At 40.5% G+C, this 18,713-nt stretch overlaps 1 protein-coding gene across 2 annotated transcripts in view; it reads left to right on the top strand.

Moving 5' to 3' along the window:
* The first annotated feature begins 1,091 nt into the window (after positions 1–1,091).
* The window catches only part of znrf3 (zinc and ring finger 3), a 77,716-nt gene continuing 60,094 nt past the window's right edge, over positions 1,092–18,713 (top strand). The window contains exon 1 of one of the 2 annotated variants that reach the window (XM_028034551.1): positions 1,092–2,244. In XM_028034551.1, coding sequence (XP_027890352.1) covers positions 2,014–2,244 — 231 coding nt within the window. In that variant the 5' untranslated portion in view covers positions 1,092–2,013. The remainder of the gene's footprint in view (positions 2,245–18,713) is intronic. The other variant, XM_028034550.1, reaches the window with a different exon arrangement.

The raw sequence follows: 18,713 nt of genomic DNA, 5'->3' as shown, positions 1-18,713 counted from the left end.
AAGAAATTGGACTAATCCAAAATTGCAACCAATTTTGACACTTTGATCAAGCAACTTTCTCCAGATGGATGTGACTTCACCTTTAAACAAAAATCTGAATTTATCTTTGGTCAGGCTTTCAGACTTGTCTAGCTGCTTTGTTGAGTCCAATTTTAACAATTTGTTAGACGTTCAAACAAATTAAGTTTAGCTGATGAAATACTAAAAATATCCAAAGACAAAAATAAAAGTCAGCCTGGGTAGTTTTTTGTCTTAGCAACATGGCTCTCCACCCAGGGTGGCATTTTTGTCATGGATGGGTACCTGCAATCCACGCAGATTGATTCACAGTTTCAAGCTTTTCAGCTCATGATATCACAAGGCCTACACATTTAATGATACCTAATTCACAATCAGACAGCTAAAACATGGATTGGATTGTTTCACAATGTGACGTTTATAAAACCTTTGTTGTGTTTGTGGAAACTGAATTACTGGAGAGAAGATTTTAATGTTGTTTTAGGATTAATGGATTGCACAGAAAACCAAAACTTAACCTTAATTTTACTCATTAAACAGGATATATCTGCCAGGTGTGCATAGCCTTTGTGTTTTTCTTTGAGAACGAGACCTTTGTTTTGAAAGACTTCTTGTTTAAGGTGTCCCTGAAAATATATGCTTTTGGCTGCTTTGAACGTCCTCCATTAGTAAAATGTTTTCTGTACATAGAAATTGCTGAATTCAAATTCTTTTTAGACATTTTTAAACTGTTATCCGTAAGCTGCTACAATTATTTTTCTAAAAGGCTCAGACAGTTCTTTCAATTTCTTAGTTGTTCTGAAGTGTGTTGAAGTGAGAGGAGCACACCAAACTAAATATCTGATGTGTAAACATAAAAACACTTCCTTGAAAATGCTGAGTAAAAATGTTCTCTCCAACAGATATGAAACACTGTTTTGGATTTTAGCCATTGTAAGTGGCAAAAATGTTAAGGAACACTTTTTTATTTCTTATAGCAATTTCACCCATTCCAAAAGACAGACATGAAATCCGAAAAATACATTTTAGGAACACTTTTTCTAAAAAAAGAATTGTTAATACTTGTTGACAGAAACATTTAAAATGTTTATTATTATTATTTGCATGTCTAAAATGTTTGGAAAAACAGTTCTAAACTTGTCACAAAATTTACCTAATGGGATTAAATTGGTCATAGTTCATCCTCCAATTTGTGCAGACAAATAAAAAAAATCCAATGTAATTTTATTAATCGCATGATTTTTTCCAACAAGCACAAATTTCATAGCCAGTTGCTGAGCAAACATGAATGTGATAAAAAAAAAAAAATTAGCCCGGGTAAATCATGAAACGTCCTGAGGAGGGTAGTGTTTGTTTTAAGGTGGCGCGGCGGATGGCGAGCACGTGAAACTGCGGGAGAGAGCAGCGCGTGAACGCCAGGGACCGAGACGTGGGGTCGAACACGCGGGATCTACTTCACGTCCAACTGGGGGAACTCAATTAACTCAGAAGTTATCGTGTAACCTGAAGTTCCTTCAAACAATAAAGGCCTCCTTTCAGGGCGAACAGAAAGTCCACGGTGCCTCCTTAACTGAGTGCTGGCACTTCAGAGTGGGGAGTGCAAAGGAGAGGGTCAGAAAGACTGGTGGGTGGGGATAAAGCCCTTTTGGGAGCGAGGGGGGGGGGGGGAAACTAAAAAAGAAAAAAAGAAAAAATCACGTGTTTGGAGATCAAAGGAGATCCGCTTTGTAGAGGAGGAGGAGGAGGGTGAGAAAGAAAGAGGGAGGGAGACAGCGAGGCAGCGTTGAGGCAATGTAATTGACAAGGCTCGCAGTGGTGAAATAAACACGCTTCGGCGCAGGGGCTCAGCTTTTATTGCACAATCCCGACTCCCTTTTTTTTTTTCTTTTTTTGGAGGCATCGCCCGCAGCGACTACACCTGATTCCAATTACCTTCACCCGATTAATTAATCCGTGTGAAATTATGTCCCGATCGGCGCAGATCAAGCCGGCAAGATGATGATTTTCCCAAGGAGAGGCTCGGCTCGGGTGCCCGACTCGCTGGTCCCGGTGATCTGGCTGCTGGCCGCTTCTCTGGGCGCCGTTCTCGCCAAGGATACAGCCTTTGTGGAAGTGGTGCTGTTCGAGTCCAGTCCCAATGGGGATTATACTACCTACACGACTGGCTTGCAGGGACGGTTCTCCGAAGCTGGAGCCACTATCAGCGCGGAGGGGGAGATCGTTCAAGTACGTGCTTTTATTCCAAGCTCCTCAGCAGAACCGGGCGACACCAGAATCGGGCTGCAGTTTCACCAAGCTGCCCTCTATAAAACTTTTTTCCACAGTGGCTGTGGGGGAGCTGACAAGATATGGTGTGCGTGTGCGTGTGTGTGTGAGAGAGGATGATTCTAAAGCCTGCAAGCATATGCGGTCACAAGATGGCTCCTATCTTGTGGAATTCATTCACAGGGAAAACATGCTCTTGCAAGTTATTTTGTTTGATAACTGGTGCGCACTTTTCAGTCATTTGCGCTGAAATAGTAGCGGAAGTTTTTTTTTTGGTAACAAATCGCAGAGCGGTTTGAAAAGTTAGTAAACTTTCACCGAGCAGGTTTTGTATGTGTGTGTGTGTGTGTACGTGTTTCGCAATAGCAGCAACACTACGCGTGTATTTATGCGCATGTTGGACTTTTTTGGATCACGTTCTAATGCAAATTTCCGCGTAAAATTGTTTTTGCACACATGATCGCTACCAAGTTCCAAACATAAACCTTAATTTGTACTTTGCCAAATATAAAAAGGCTTTATTCGCCCACATTAAACTTTTTTCTTTAGCTATATATATATATATATATATATATATATATATATATCTAAATAAAAGTAACTTTCAAACAAATATGTAATATTTTATTTCCTGGACCCTATACGCGTCAAGTGCACTTGGCCGGAGCTGCATGTGTTCGGATCAGGGGAGTCTGGGGGGAAAGATGGAGCTTTTCCTCGCTGCAAGGTGTTTATTTGAAGTTTTATGGGCTAATTCTTTCCTAATCTGCTTGGCCACCGACTACAGGGCAGCACAGAGTTCTTTTCTTGTGCAGTGCCAGGGGCTTCTAATGATCTTAAACTTGATAGAATCCTGAGGTGCACAGCTCCTTCAAATTCTTTTTTCCTCTTCCCCTTCATATTTCCAAGGCTCTTCTGGGTAATGCATATATTTAGTTGCCTTTAAAACCAGAACTGCAGTAAAGTTGATCTGCACTTACAAAATTATAGACACAAGTTCTCTTTTAGTTTAGGGTCAGTTCTCTGGAGATGAAACTCGGCTACCACTGATTTGTTGCAGGGAAGCTGCAGAATTAGAAGCTAAACATGCATTTTTGAATCATGTTTGTCTTTGTTGCATCATTTGAGGGATGCTGGGTTGTTGCATTGCTGCAAAGTGTCCACCATGACACATTTATCCTCCTCCTCTTTGCTCATCTACATCATTTGTACAACTCAGCATCTTCTAAATGCGTCCGTACAGTTTTGTTTTTCTCCAAAGAGCCTTTGACGTTAGGAGAAAGCCGATATGTGGTGATCAGAGGTGGGCATACACAGTGACGGTCACTCGGCGCCACTGCGTGACCGCACAGCCATGCTGGACCTCAGCTTTACATCAGAACCCGCAACTATTTAGGTTTTCTTTCTTTACAAACATAGCTGCTGACCACTTGGAGATGGCTTGGGCTGTAATGAGCGGCAGCCTGTCCAACGCAGAGCAACTGTCTTAAATTTCTTGTACCTTGTATTCTGCCAAAGACATTTTTTTTTACCCCCCTTTTAGGTTTTTGAGCCAGAACTGGCAGTAAATGACAATCTGGAGAACATCATTTTTAAAGGGTATCGTGTTCTATAGCGTTACAGAAACATTCCTCTAAAGTTTCTGGAAATCGTTGTGATGTTTTAAGAAATGGAATTATGTTAAACCAAATATTTGGGTAGTATTCAGTTATCAAGTGTGACCCCTCGGAACCATAACATTGGGTTTGTGGAGTATTTTGGTCTTCTTTTGCTGCTTGATCAGAACCCTGAGCAGGTATGGGTTCTAATGGACTACAGACGGAGTTGGGGGGATTAGAGGGGTGTGTTGGCTCTGTTCCTGAGTAAAGATCCAACCACAATCACCACATGTACTCTCCCAACTCTCCTTTTCGAATTCCCTGAAGTTAACACAGCCTCCGCTCTGCCTGAAGAGTGCGAAAAGTGGCACACGCCGCCGGGGCCAAAAATAATAAATTAAGTTAATTTGCTTTTGCTCTCTTTCAGAGGGTCGGGGTTGGGGAACACGATGATGTAGATTTGGCCCCGGTGCCAAAACCCCAGGCTCCTCCAGCCAGTCCCTACGTTGCCACAGCTCAACTCTATAAATCACCCTGGGTGGAGAGCCAATCATATGTCTGCGTAGCAACAGGAGCTGAACGGCAACTTTGACTGAGCTTTGATTTATTTATTTATTTATCAATAAAAACATGGTGGAACATTTCTAAATATAGATAGTTGTGTATGTATGTCGTCTCTTTTTGAAAAACAAACAGTTTAAAGCGCTTCTTTAATGTCTTGGGAAATGAAGAAGCAGCAGTTTTGTGTCAAGAGCAATTAAATGGAGAAGCTTTAATTTAGGAAACTGGATGTTTGTTCATTTGATCCACTAAAGTCTACTCAGCTTTTAATACTCTGCTTTCCAAATATATTCATTCATTGCATTTGATCTTGATTTGAATTTCTCACATTACTATCACAGGCGTCAGTGTGTTTTATTGGGACTTTATGAGAGAGACGAACACAAAGCAGTTATTGATTTTGAAGCGGAAGGAAAATTATGCATGCTTTTCACAATTTTTATCAAATAAAAATTGTAGGCGTGCATTTGTGTTCAGCGGCCCTGAATCAAAACTTTGTAAAAACATCTTTCACTACAGTTATCAATGCACGTCTTGGGTTACCAGCTTTCCATATTTAAAAACTTCAAAGGCAAATGGAAAGTCCCTGAACAACATTTTTCTTGCTCTCTTTTGGACTTAGGTAAAAGCTTTGACTAGGCCGTTTAAACACAATAATGTGTTTTGATCATTGTAGCTCTGCTGTATGGTTAAAGTTGTCCTGCTTGTGTCCTTTCACAGCTCTTTTTCCTATATTGCCCTTTAGCTAGCTCCATCCAGCTCTTTATCAACTCGCTGCAGAAAATGATGCATTCATGATGCTGCCACTACCGTGTTGCACACTGTGGATGGTTAGGGCCAGATTTGAGGTATGCAGGACTAATTGCTGTTCTGTCAGTGGATTCTCCTTCCTCAGATGTGGATGTCTGCTGCTGCTTTTGATTGCTTCATTGCGTTTAAAGCTCGGTTAAGATGAACGGCCATGTGATGATTTGGAGTTATAGCATCAATTTTCTGTTCCCAGGTGACTGACTGACTCTCTGAGATCTCCCAAACTTGAAATATTGTTTTATAACCTGATCCCGCTTTAAACTTCACCACATCTTTCTCCCTGACTGGTCTGCTGTGCTCTTTGGTTTTCGTTCGTGAGACGTTCGTTTCTTAAACGATGCTCTTCTGTCCTCTGAGAGCTTCACAGAACAGCTGTATTTATGCTGAGATGAAATTACACACAATGTTTACAATTTCTTCTGGAGGAAAAGCTAGCTCCTCTGGATTTCATTTAGGGGCTTCAGGTTAATTCCATAAACACAAAATTCTTTATTGTCGTCTTCCTTCATTACAGTTTTGCACCATTTTGTTTTGGTCTGTCACACTGAATCCTCATTGGATAGATTAGAAATTTGTGTAAGTTCAAAGGGTTTTTGCGAGACACTGCATTTTCTCTAAACGCTGCATTTCCTTTAAAACACAAGTCATATATAAGCAACAGTTGGATGATTTATGAAGTAGCTCTCTGAAAGGTTCCCAGTGGAGCTGAACCTAACGATTACGAATATTCTAACGATTAACCGGATAAAACAAATGACACGTTAAGAAAATTTTTCATTTATCTTTTGAGCCTTTTTCATCCAATATTAAAAATACATTGAGAGATGCAAATAAATAAATATTTCAATTTCCTTTCAAATAAGAGAAATGTTTTATTGCCTAAAATGCAGTAACGTATCATTACTTCAGTGAATTTGAATTGAGTGAAGCTAAAACTATGCCACTTGAGGAGCTCTGGGTAAAATATTTACAGACAAGTGTTTTTCAGCTTAAATGCAAAATGTGTGTATATTTTATATAGTTGTGGCTCATTTTCTGCTCTGTGTTGGCTTGCATCAAATGGCCTTCTTTTGAGTTTGTATACTCCAGTTAACGATGAATCGATTACTAAATTATTTGACAATTATTTCAATATTCGCGATTGATCTGATTAATTGTTTCAGCCCTGGTGCCCAGGACGGACGTTTCGCACTGCTTTAATCCTTCTCCTCGCTGCCGACAGCTCTCCTGATCCGTACCGCTTCGCAGCGAAGCGCCATCTGCCGCTCATCATTCCTGCGCTCTTCATCGCTGCGCCGCTCTGCCTGTCTCCTGGTGACCTGCAGATGCACGAGCTCACATCTGCCTCTGATTTTGCAGCGGAGCCGTGCTTGTCGGCGTGCGACTGAAGAAGCCGGGACGTGGCAGGGGCACGCAGAACTCCAGATGGAACTCATAGCGTCGTCAGCCAGAACCAGAGGGAATAATGTGGCTTTTTCCTGACTTCCTGTCTGAGAGGACAGAGCATCCCTTGAATCCTGCTTCAAAAAAAAAAAGAAAAAAACAAAAGATCCGGCTCCAGTTTTCTCAACTTCCACGAGCGGTTTGACCTTTGAACTTGATCTCCTGATGCATCTGAAGTGCCTGCAGCCTTTTGTTTCCCACTGACTAAATGTTCAGGGGGGAAAGTGGTGGTTTTCAGTTGAGACAACGATGCGCTGGAATACTGGAGCTCCTACCTTGCAGTTGGCAGGGCTTGTGTTGCGCTGCATTTAGACTATAATGAGAGCTTTAGTGGTTTAAGGCATCCAGCGCGCGTTCTCACCGCAGCCTGGAAACCCCAAGAGGCTATAATGGGGCCCGGGCCCAGACAGTAGGTGCCCCGGTTCGGGGCCACTCCCAGCGCCAAAGCAACAGTAGCAGAGTACACAAACGCTGGTTTCGAAAGGTTGAAAGCGACGCTCCCTACTTTTTTCCAGTTATTGGCTTGGCGGTTGCAGCTGTATTTTAAGTGCTATCGTCTCTTAACCGCCACCCTGCTTCACTTTCATGTCTCAGCCAAAGTAATTTGAGGCTGCGTTTCTCCTCTTTTTGGAATAGAACAGACTAAACTGTTTTTCTCTTTCTCTTGCTTAACACCCCTCTCACCTCCCATCCTGCCCTTTCCTACACACCGTCTGGCCCCCAGTGTGGTATTTAAAATGTAGCCAAAAACTGTTACGCGTCCTAGACTGCAAGTGGATGATTTCAAGTAATGTTTACAAACCAATCAGCTAAGGCTAAGTAGTCTCTCAAACTAAGTTGAGTCCTTGGGAGCCTGTATATGGAGGCTGTTTTACTGGCAAATGTTCCTATCTACTGCTTTATATCATTTCATGTTATGAATGACAACAGGAAAGGCTTTTTTAATTTTTGGTTGAAGAAATTGTGTACTTCAACACGGTGAATTTTTTTTTAAAGGAATTATCTGGAGCATTTGCTGCCAAAACCTTAAGCTAGTAGCTGTTTGCACATTCACTTCACAGTTGAAGAGTTTCTTTTTGAAACTTTACTTGTCTGAAGGCAAAATAAGTTAAAATACATTTTCCAATTAAGATATTTTGATTTATAGTGACTGTCAGGGCACTACCAGACTGCTACACTTGTGTAATAAACTTCTGTGTATATATAAAAGACATATACTGATATTTTGGCTTGAGTTGTTTCAATGAGAGGTAGACAATGCGCTAAGGTGTGGGCTAATTCCTCTGCTCTTCTTTGCTTTGTCTGCATACCCACGCCTGATTTCACTCTCTGCCAGCAGCAGGTTCTGCACAGTAACGACCCAAACTGGGTGCAGAAACGATGTGGCATAATCTAAAACTGCTTATGGCCTGACTGTTTAATATTACGTATGAAGCTATGGGTTTGGCTTACTAGAACATTTTCAATAACTGATCGTCACAGATGGATTTGTGTGTGTAACAGGTGCTTACTCTTGAGTCACCAAGTTGTTTGCTTCAAGAATTGTTATTTTTTTCATAAAGTAGCTAAACTTTTTCCAACAAGTTTCTAAGTTTATTGAAAATAACAACAATGTATGCGGGGAAAAAATTGGAAGTTAATACCAATCATGAATCTTCGAAATTGTCATTTATTTACTTGGGATAGCATTATGTAATGAGAAATAATTAAAACACTCTCAAGAGCTGGAGGGTGGAACAATTAATGTTACAACAAGAATGTGAATATAAAAAGACAAAAACTAAGAGACAAAGTGTCAAAAGTAAACAATAAAACATACCAAAAAGACATAAAATACTCACTATATAATGGGAAGAGTACAGCAGTGTATATCATTGTCGATGGGAGTTGCTACAAACATCAATGATCTGATTGTATCCACTAACAATTTGGGTTTTTTTTTCTCCATTTTTTTCTCCAAAGAGTTTTTGCAGCGCTAGTGGCTTGTATTTTTTGTGACAGTAGGCAGACAGGAAGGGGGGCAGACATGCGGCAAAGGTCGCCAGGACCGGGAGTCGAACCCGTGACGTCCGTGTCGAGGACTAAGGCCTCCAAATGTGGGGCGTGCTAACCCCCTGCGCTAACCCCCTGCGCCACCATAGCACGCCCCTATTTGGTTTATTTTTAAGTGACGAAAAAAAAAAAAAGTTTTTTTTTTTTTTTTAAACCAACTGAGAGGCAGTGGGTTGAAACTCTTTGAGAAAGATTAGAAAAGTGCAAACTCTTTTTCCTCTCCTGCCTCTGGCTCTTTTGATCTCGACTTCTACACCTGTGTCTCTGGGCCTCACTCTCTCCCCGTCTGAGGACAGATCTACCTAAAACGAGTGCGTGTTGGTACTGGTGGCCCCAGCAGCGACGGACTGACTGGCCGAGCTTTGATGTTGTCCGACCAGCTTTCTCTCCTCTCAGGGGACTTCTGCTCCCTCATGTCACTCCCCTCCTGATCCAACATTGATTATGTGTCCAAGTTTGTATGTCTGAGTGTCTTGTTTTGTCCCTCGACGCTTTTCTGATTAGGAAGCATTAGCCAGTTTGCCCAGAGGTTACACGTTTTTCTTGGGAAAGATGTTTGAGAAAAGTATCTAGGCGGATGGAGAACTCTTTTATCTCTCTGTCTTCTGTTTTTTCTCGGGTGGCTTTGAAAACTCGCTGACTGACCGGAGTCCTGAGTGGGATTTTGTTTTTTTTGCGCAACGCGTGGTGTGCCTTCCCTTCGTTTTATGAAACGGCGCTGAAAGGCACAGTCCATCCTGACATCCCACATTTTTATCCACTGACACACGGGGTCCGCAGAACAAAGGCTAAGGGGTCGAGGGTTATAAAATGACAATGCTTGTAGTAGCTCATCCAGGCAGAGGCATCCTTTTGTTGTTGGTTAGGAATGTGCTGACTAACTGTGAAAGGCCACAATGCCAACTGCCTCCTTTGTTGAACGTTTTTATACCAATGGACTAGAAAGGTAGATGGACAGAAGGACGGGTTTCCTGCTTAAATGTTCCTTGTTCTGCTTATTTTTAGATGTCAGTTGTCTCTCTGATCTCTTTGTTTTTATAAAAGGAGAGCTTGACTTATCAGAGATCTTCCTTACTTACCCAACTCCAAGAACACTGGGTTCTAAGTTCTGTCTTTTGTGTGCATCATTGCATATTGTGAAAGTCCATCCACAATGTTGCTGTTAATGCTGGTTTAATGTACAGGTTTTTGTGAAGAATATCACTTTAGTTTCCTATTGCGACTGGTTGTGCGTGTTTCTTTTTTCAGAGACGGTTCTTCTTTCATCTTTTTGTAAATGCATTCCTTCGCAGCTGTTGCAGAGGTCATTAACAGCATTCCAGTTGATTTCAGGTGAATGCTTCTGGCCCAAAATGCTAATATCTTCTCACATCCTAGACCCCCCTTCTGCCTTCTCCTTATGTGTGTCCGCCTGTAGGTACAGTGCTTTCCATAAGTTTTCATACCCCTTGAACTCTTTTGGTTTTTATGTAATTTTTTTTGCTTACAAACTAAAAAGGTGTGCTGTGCATTCATGTTCATCCCCCTTTTTACTCTTAAAAAAATCAAATTGCCTTCACTCATGTAATTACTAAGCATAGTCTGCTTTCCACACTGTGAACATCTTGCAAATCAATGTTCCATCCATCATCCGAAAATGAAAAGACTATTGGACAGATGTGGCTGCCCATCGAAAATGACTGATGGGCCAATAAAGAAACAGCCAGGAGGCTTAAGGTAACTCTGGAGGAGTTGCAGGAGAAAACAACTGTTAGTTGTGTACTCTCAAAACCTATGGAAAAATGCCAAGAAGGCGGTGTATGTTGAAAGAAAGTCACTACTTGAAGTTTGCTAGAAGCCAAGTAGAGATGCAGCAAACATGTGGCAGAAACCAGTATGGGACATACAAAACGCCAGGTGTGGAGGTTAAGTAAAGGTAAACATCACTTTGAAGACATTCTCCCCAACATGAAACATGGTGTTTTGCAGCTCCATGTTGAGGGGAATCAAGAGGAGTTGGACTGTAGGAAATGCAGGAAAGGAATTGAAGAAAAACTGTTAAAGGTTGGAAGAAAAATATGAATCTGAAGTGAAGTTTCACTTTTCGGCAGGAGAAAAACAGTCAGAGCTTCAATGGATCCTTTAAGCATATTTATGTGTTTAGAATGGTCCAGTCATAGTTCAGCTATAAATCCAATTGTCAACTCTGACAAAACTTGAAAATTGATGGTTGCAGATGTTCTCCGTCCAATCTGACTGAAATTCTGTTATAGAAATAAGACTGGACAAAACTGGAAACAACGTATTGACCCTTGGTGGTTGCATAGAAAAGCATGTGAATCTTTCACTCATACAAAAAAATCATGCACCATGTATATTCATTTATTATCCACTAATTTGATGTGGTTTGTCAAATAAGAACCTTAGAAAATATTTGTGTGTGAAATGTGAGAAGACGTAAGTGGTATGAATATTTTTACAAAGTGCTAAAGCAGCAAAGAAGAACTAGCATAACATAATGAGGCCAGAGGCATGATGGATTGGACCTGCTTGGTCAGATGAGAACAAGCTGGGTTATCTCTATGCTTATTTTTCCTGCAGAGCGCTTTACTGTAAGTCTCCTGAGTAATGAGATATCGCTGCATCTATCGCGGCTCCTGCTCTGGCAATAAGAAAGTGGCCCAGAATTTCAATATAAAAAATGTCTTTTATATTGTTCCTGTATCAGGAGTACTGCTCAAAACACAGGGGACACATGGCTTTTTAAAAATTTTTATAGGGTTTGTCTTTCCTGAAAACTATTTTAAAAAGTCAAATATGTTCTCTTTCTGCAGTTTCTGGACTGATGGTACAGTATAGGAAGAGTATCAAAACTCTTGAACTCTTCCTATACTTTCCTTCCCCTCTCTCTGTCAGGCGGCCCTGGCCATGCCGCCGCCGCCGCTGCCGCCGCTTGCTCCGACTCCTGGACCCTGAACAGGGAGGGGCCTGTGTGGCTGGCTGAATAGCTTGCCGGGAGTCTTGCCGCTGGTGTAAACCACATGAATGCGCTGCCTGAGCAGATAGTATCAGTCGAGGCGGGGAGTCCTGGGAGGCCACGGTGCTCAGCGCAGTTCCGCGTGCTAACATCAAAGGCAGAACCAAAAGGGGGGGGAGCTGGAGAGAAGCAGAGCGAGGAAAGAGAGAGTGAGAGAAAAAGGAGCAAAGGCTGGGCCAAACTCTTCAAAGGCCTCTATGACTAATGCCAGCGTTGATATGCGGAGCTGCAAATCTGAATGATGATGTAATTGCAGGCCTTCAAGTTAAATCCACTCCCATACAAATAAAGGTGGAGGTGTTGCTTATATGCAAGAAGACATACCCATCTAGTGTTTTTAGGCTTAAGGTCAGATAGTTGAACATATCGCTCTACTGCTACAGGTTTGCATCGTGACAGAAAACTTTGATTCTAGTGGACATTTCCAAAGTACACATCAGCTGGAACAGCATAGTGTCTCTGCAATGTTTATATAGAGCTTCTGTTTGTGTTTGATAAAATGTGCACATCTACTTCCCCTGTAATGTGTGCTAAGCTAAGCGTGACCACAGATCTTTGCAAACCGCCTCCAGCAGGCTGATAACTCATAGTCGGCTTCCATGATTGCACAAAAAGGTGCTTCATACCAGACGCTGTTTTGCTTTCAGTGCGCACAGCTAATAATCTGCTATTAGCTATTTGCATACATTTGCACTTGTTTTTCTGATCCCTGTTTGATGATTGTGCTTCCTTTTTGATGTTTAACTGACAGTAAACACCTGCACAATCTTTCATTTGAAGTTCCTGTATCCTGGGTTGAATTTGGAAGCCAAAGCTTGCAGCACAAAGCCTTTGTTGCTAGTTGAAGAGATGAAGAGACCCCCTTGTTTCCAGCACAGTGAGACTGTAGCACTGGTCGGCAGGCGCAGGATCGTCCAACAGGTTGTTTTTCCTTTAAAGTGAGGAGACAGAACACAAATCATACGACAGACGGTTTCAAAGAACTGATTTTCTCAATTATAGTTGTTGCCATTTGCAAATGTAATTCCTAAATAACTAAAGTTAGAAAAAACTTCCGCTTTGTACTTGTTAGAAATGTACCTGTCTACTCTACTGAAATTTCTGGTACTTTTTATTAAGTAGAAATTTTCTTTACATTGTCATAGAAACATCATCAACCCCATTTTATTATAGTTGCCATATTTGAACCCTGATCAATCACCTCTTAGTAGATATTTATAAAACTACGTAACTGCATTTCCTTACAGCAAACTAGAAAACTATTGGAATTATGTTGGAAAAAACTGACAATTTTATTTTTCTAACATGTTGTGATACAAAAAATACCGAGATTTTCAAAAATTTACTTTAGTACCACCATAAGTCTGTCATCTTGTTGGCAAATGGAAATCTTACCTATGTTTGTGGCCATTGCAAGTTTTATATATGTTTTTGTGTGTGTGTATTTGAGATTTATTGTTTTTTGCTAAATTTAGTGATGACAATAATATTAGTAAATATAGCAATGACTGTCATTTGTGATACATACATATTTTCCTATTTTGTGTCTTTCTCATCTGTGCTTCCATCACTATGAAAGCTTTTAGCATTTTGGGCAATGTCGTTAGTGTCCAGTGTGAGATTCTGTCCAACTGACTTTATTTCAGTTGGACAGAATCTGAAATACACATGAAAAATACAAGTTCATATCACTTGGAATGTATTAGCCAACAACTATTAACCCCAAACAGTCTTTTGCAATATTAATATTGCACACACTGATATTGCGATAATATGTTAATGATGTATTGTGCAACCCTAGTACAAAATATCTTCCTGGTGCGAAACAGTGTAAAAATGCCAAAACAGAAAGCTCCATTTTGCACCTGGAGAAAGTCAGGGGTGAAATTATTAAAAATGCAAAATTATAAAATTTCAAAAGGATGAAAAGACCAACATGTGTGGCAAAAAAGAAAGTCAGTCCAATTGTAATGCGCAGTTTTGTGTAAAACTGTTCACAGAATCATAAGCATTTATTCTAAATATTTACATACATTTTTTTGTAGAACTTTTTATCCATACTTTCCAGCCATGTATATCCTACAAAACATTTTGAGATACTGATAAATCTCAAAGAATATCACTGAAGTAATCGGTGCTCCCAAAAAACCATTTTGACTTTTCTCTAGACTTTGATCAGTTTGCCTAATCAATTTGACATTTTCTGTCTAATGTATTGCCTTCTTGTACTTAATCATAGCATAATTCATTTCCACCTTCTATACCCTCATGAAAAGGTCAGGACAATATCTCCTGTCGAGCTGTGGCCTTTTCTTTGTCCTTGCACTCCATCTGTTCATATTACTTTATTGCCCATTACAGCAGATCACTAAGTTGAGTGACAACAGGAAGCAGTGATCATATTTTTATGGGGGGTACATATACGGTGCACTTCATCATTTGTGTCGCACTACTTCCAATTTGACACACCTCGCATTTATCCAGGTCCATTCCTCTGTCGCATGTCTCTGTAGGAGCAGCACTTTTCATTCTTGGCTGTTTTTGAAGAGGCTAAGTTATTCTGGGGTGATTCCATGGGCAGTTTGTCCAAACACACTTGGCTCTCTAATGACAAGTTGTCCCTTGACATGCCAGGGAATGTAGCTTCTCAGAATGCTGCTTTGAGAGGAAGTAGAGATGGGTTTTGAGATGACGGGAATAACAGAAAAAGATGAGCCAGTTCAGAGCCGTCGCTATTCTGTCTGCATCCCACAGGCATGTGCCAAAGTCCAACTGTCACCCCGGGTTGACATGCATCCCGCAGGCATGTCGAAGTAAACATCTCTGAGTATCTGGCACTGACATTTGGACAGTGGCCTCATCGTATACACTTGGAAGGAACATTTTATCCTTCACCTAATATATGTTCAGACTAGATTTATCCAGAAGACATATTTTCTTTCCTAAATTTAGCCTTTGATTTACTTCTAGGGATATTTATTTGTTTACAGTTCTAACCTAAGCTAGCTTTTGATTTTAGATGACACATTTTAGGACATTTCAATCTTTTAATTGTGGTTTTAATTTAGCTTCTTCTGAAGGCAGCATGTAGACATCTTCAGATGGTTTTTATCATTTCTTGAAGGAACCTGTAACTAGTTACCTGTAACCTGTTTCAATGGACCGTAAAATTGTGCAAATTGGAATTCCAAAAATAAATTAGCTTAATGGAAACACTATTTCAAAAAAACTGACATTTTTCACTAAGTTTTTGCTGTAGGATGAGGTGGGTTTCGGGTGTATTAAAATGAGTGTATTTTTGCCAAAGTGCAATGGAAAAACCTTTTTTTTCTATCATACGAGTCATGTGATCAACAAGCAGACATTACTATTGACAGAAAAGACAAAGATGATGTCAGAAAGTGGTAGGATGATGATGGTGCAGCATGTTTTTAATGACCTACTGTGTGACCAAACTTATTCATGTGTGATTTTGTTTCTTATTTAATGGAAACACCGCGATTGCAGAATTGTGTTTTTTCAGCATCAGTGGAATATCGACCAAGTTCTGCATGCATTTGTAAAGAAACATGGCTACTGTTGCACCTTGAACCTTCAAAACAAGGTGGATATGGATCCATATGAATGATTTGGCTGGTGTCGTGGCTCGAGAATGTGATGTCGTATTACACAAGCCGTGATATTTAAATAAAATAACGCATTGGGAAGGATACAGTTCACCAGGTGCATAAATGTCCATCAATTGCCCATATGGGACAGATCACACTTCAATCCACTGTACATTTTAGCTGTAGGTAGAGTTTATGCTTGAAATCATAAAACAAAATCAAATATAGGTGTCAACATTGTGTGGTCTGTGGTCGAATGTCTATATGATTTGATGCAGTTTGAATTGAAAATATTTATTGATGCATGTTATATACATAAGAGGTTTTACCAGCTAGAATCAGAGAGATATTCAGCATGCGTTTATGTGTCAAACTCTTTAAGTTTACTCCAGTGAAATATTCTCCGATTCCCATGGAGGTTCTTTAACGTTGGCCTTATCTATAAAAGTGCAAACCTGAGTGGGATACAGTCACCTCTATTAAATCATGCAAGGCCAGAGACCGTGTAAAGACAGATTTCTCTTTGAGGCAATACTGTTTTATGAAAGATTGACTTTAAAGTAAAACATTACTGCCATCTTTGGCAAAAATGTAGGAGGGAAGTAAACATCCAGAGATATGAAAAAGGTAAAAAAGGCATTTATAGTATCTATATTCAATGGGCATATTGTTGTTTGTCATCATTAGCTCAGTTTTTAGCATTTTTCAAGAAAAACCATAAAAATTTCAGAAGCTGCCTTTGCCACGCTTCAAGTTACAGGTGGAAGCATTTACCACTCCAGTCAATTAAAATGACTAATGCTCAGTAGAATAAAGCAAAGTCTAAAACCTATAACATCAGTTAAAATGTATAAAAAGGAACAAACATTGAATTTTAAGGATTAGTTAAAATGATGCTGTGGAAAACAGAAATAACTTGACCCTCCCCCTTAAACACCAAGGCATATTGATTGTCCAAAGCTCTAAATGTGGGTATTGGCCATTTCTTCCAGTTAGCCTGTGCATTTCCACTTCATTACAACCAGGTGATGGATGTTTATTAGAAGACTCATTTTGTTGCACTACAGAGGGACGTTCTGATTTTCTCCATCTTTTTTTCCCCACACAACTACAACACAAAACCCACTGTGAGGTCCCGTGCCTTAACGTTTTGGATTGTCCACTTCATGTTTACTGGTCTTAGTTTGAGGTGCCTCGATCGTCTTCAAGTTGCTTTTTCCTAAGTGCATCATGTTGTAGTCTGCAGTGTGCAGATCTTTGCCATTATGAGAGTTTTTAGAGTCATTGCTTATTTTGCAGATGTGGTCCAACCAATGCACTGTGTGTTCCTTGATTTGTACTTTAATAGCCGGTTTTAGTTGGCATCACATTCTCTGATGGTGTTTGTCTGTTTTAGGTCTTGTAGAGACAAACTTGTCTTATCTGTCTTACCTCAAGTTTGTTCAAATCTTGTTGGCAAATGGCCCATGCCTTGACTCTATAGACAAGGCTGGACAAACAACATTGGTCTCTGTGGAGGTTTTGAATTCCTTCTTGGTGTACCATTGGACGGATGCGAACGCCAAAGCCCAAGAACCAGCTCAGCAGTGGATTTTCACTTCTGAAGCCTTCTTTTTCTCTGTTAACATTGAGCAGAGGTATTTTAACTTCCACTCCTGTTACATCGGAACTCTTCAGGTGAATAACGATGAATGAAAATCCTGTATTATTAACAAATGTCTATGCTGGTTTTAAAATAGAATGGTGCAGATGATATCTACAAGATACCTGTAGCCTGGACAACAACTTATTACAGAATTTTAAAATTTCCTTTTAAAATCTCTGCAGCTGCTTCATGTAGAAGTGTTCCTTTTGATATGAAAATATTTGCACCACCAACTCTGGTGCTTTAACTTTAGGGTTGTGTAGTTTTCTAGACTCCAATATATGAAACAGAATTGAACCATATTGTTTTTCAACCAAACTGATGAAACATCTTCATAATTTTTGCTCATACTGACAACATATTTCACCATCAGCTTGAAATTTAGTAATCACTCCATTTTATTTCAAATACCTTCTACTAAAAATGTGGTTTGTGTTTGTTCTGATAGTCTTATATATGAATTTCTCATCATGCCCTCCGCTCCTCTGAGGTTTTCCGGCATTGCTGCTTCTAAGTGATAAGAGGATGGTGACAATTTTACAGTAGGCTAACTGGCAAGATTCAGTCATGCTTTTTTTTTTATTACATCCTCCATCCTAAAGGAAGAGGTTATGACTTTTCCTTTGGCAACCACTTCTTTAGCTGGCTTTTCTGCAACATTGCTTCAAGCTAAGCTCACGGACAGAGGATTTGGTAATGTACTGATGCATGCGTTCATCGTAATTATTGTTTTGCAGAAGCCGAGGTTTGTATTGCCCTGGCAACGAGAGAGGCTCAGAATTTAAATTAGAGTTTGTAGTGTTTTGGACAAAGTTCTTGGTTGGTCTGAGTCTTGTACCAAAACTTTTAAGTTGTGTGTTAACCTGAAAGGATGGATAATCCTGCAGCTTTCTGTAAAATCTTCTCCGTAAGATTACAGGTTCATCTATTTGCTCGTCATTTCCCTTCCTCTCTTTCATGAGTTGCTTTTTTTTGTTCTCTCTGTTCAGTCCAGGAGGGGAAGGGGAGGGTGTATAAATGTGAGACCACACATGCTGTGTCAATGTTTGCTGGAATAATTAGAGACAATGTGGGCCAATAACAGGAGGAGTGCAGTAACCTGAACTCACTTTGTTCTGCCCCGACAGCAACACAAAAGCCATTCAGAGTCCCGCGGATCGGCAGGCTCAGAACGGGAACAACTGCAGTTTTCCGCTCGGCCGCAGCGCGCAGCTCCGAGGATCAGCGAGAAAACAGACCGGTTTCCAGGGACTTTGCTTCCTGTGCCAGCGCAAAGTGACGCTGATGTCACTCTAAAGACTTTTTAAGCACAGCCTGTAAATCCTTGCCACCAACCTCATCCCAAATAAAAAAACAAGAAGTAAAAAACAAAACCCTACCCCTTGTCACCCTTCCCAGTCATCCAACACATGTCCCTGGCTTAGAGGGCCCTCTTTAACTAGAGGATATCCGGCTGCCTGGTATGCAAAGAGCCTGTGGATTCCTGACACGAGTGCTAGAGCTGGACTCAGAGGTGACTTTCAGCATGGCCAAACAACTGTTGGATTAGTGGGACACTTTAAGTTGATTCTGAGCCAATGGGAGGCAGCAAGGCCCAGAGCGGGGCATGCTCTATTTTAATGCTGGATTGAAAGCATCGCTATTTATTTACATCTAAAACATGGCAGTGTACAAGATGCAGTTAAACAGCAATCACA

This window comes from Xiphophorus couchianus, chromosome 12, assembly GCF_001444195.1.
Source record: "Xiphophorus couchianus chromosome 12, X_couchianus-1.0, whole genome shotgun sequence".
Classification (NCBI taxonomy): Eukaryota; Metazoa; Chordata; class Actinopteri; order Cyprinodontiformes; family Poeciliidae; genus Xiphophorus; species Xiphophorus couchianus.
This window is presented reverse-complemented; position numbering and strand designations above follow the sequence as displayed.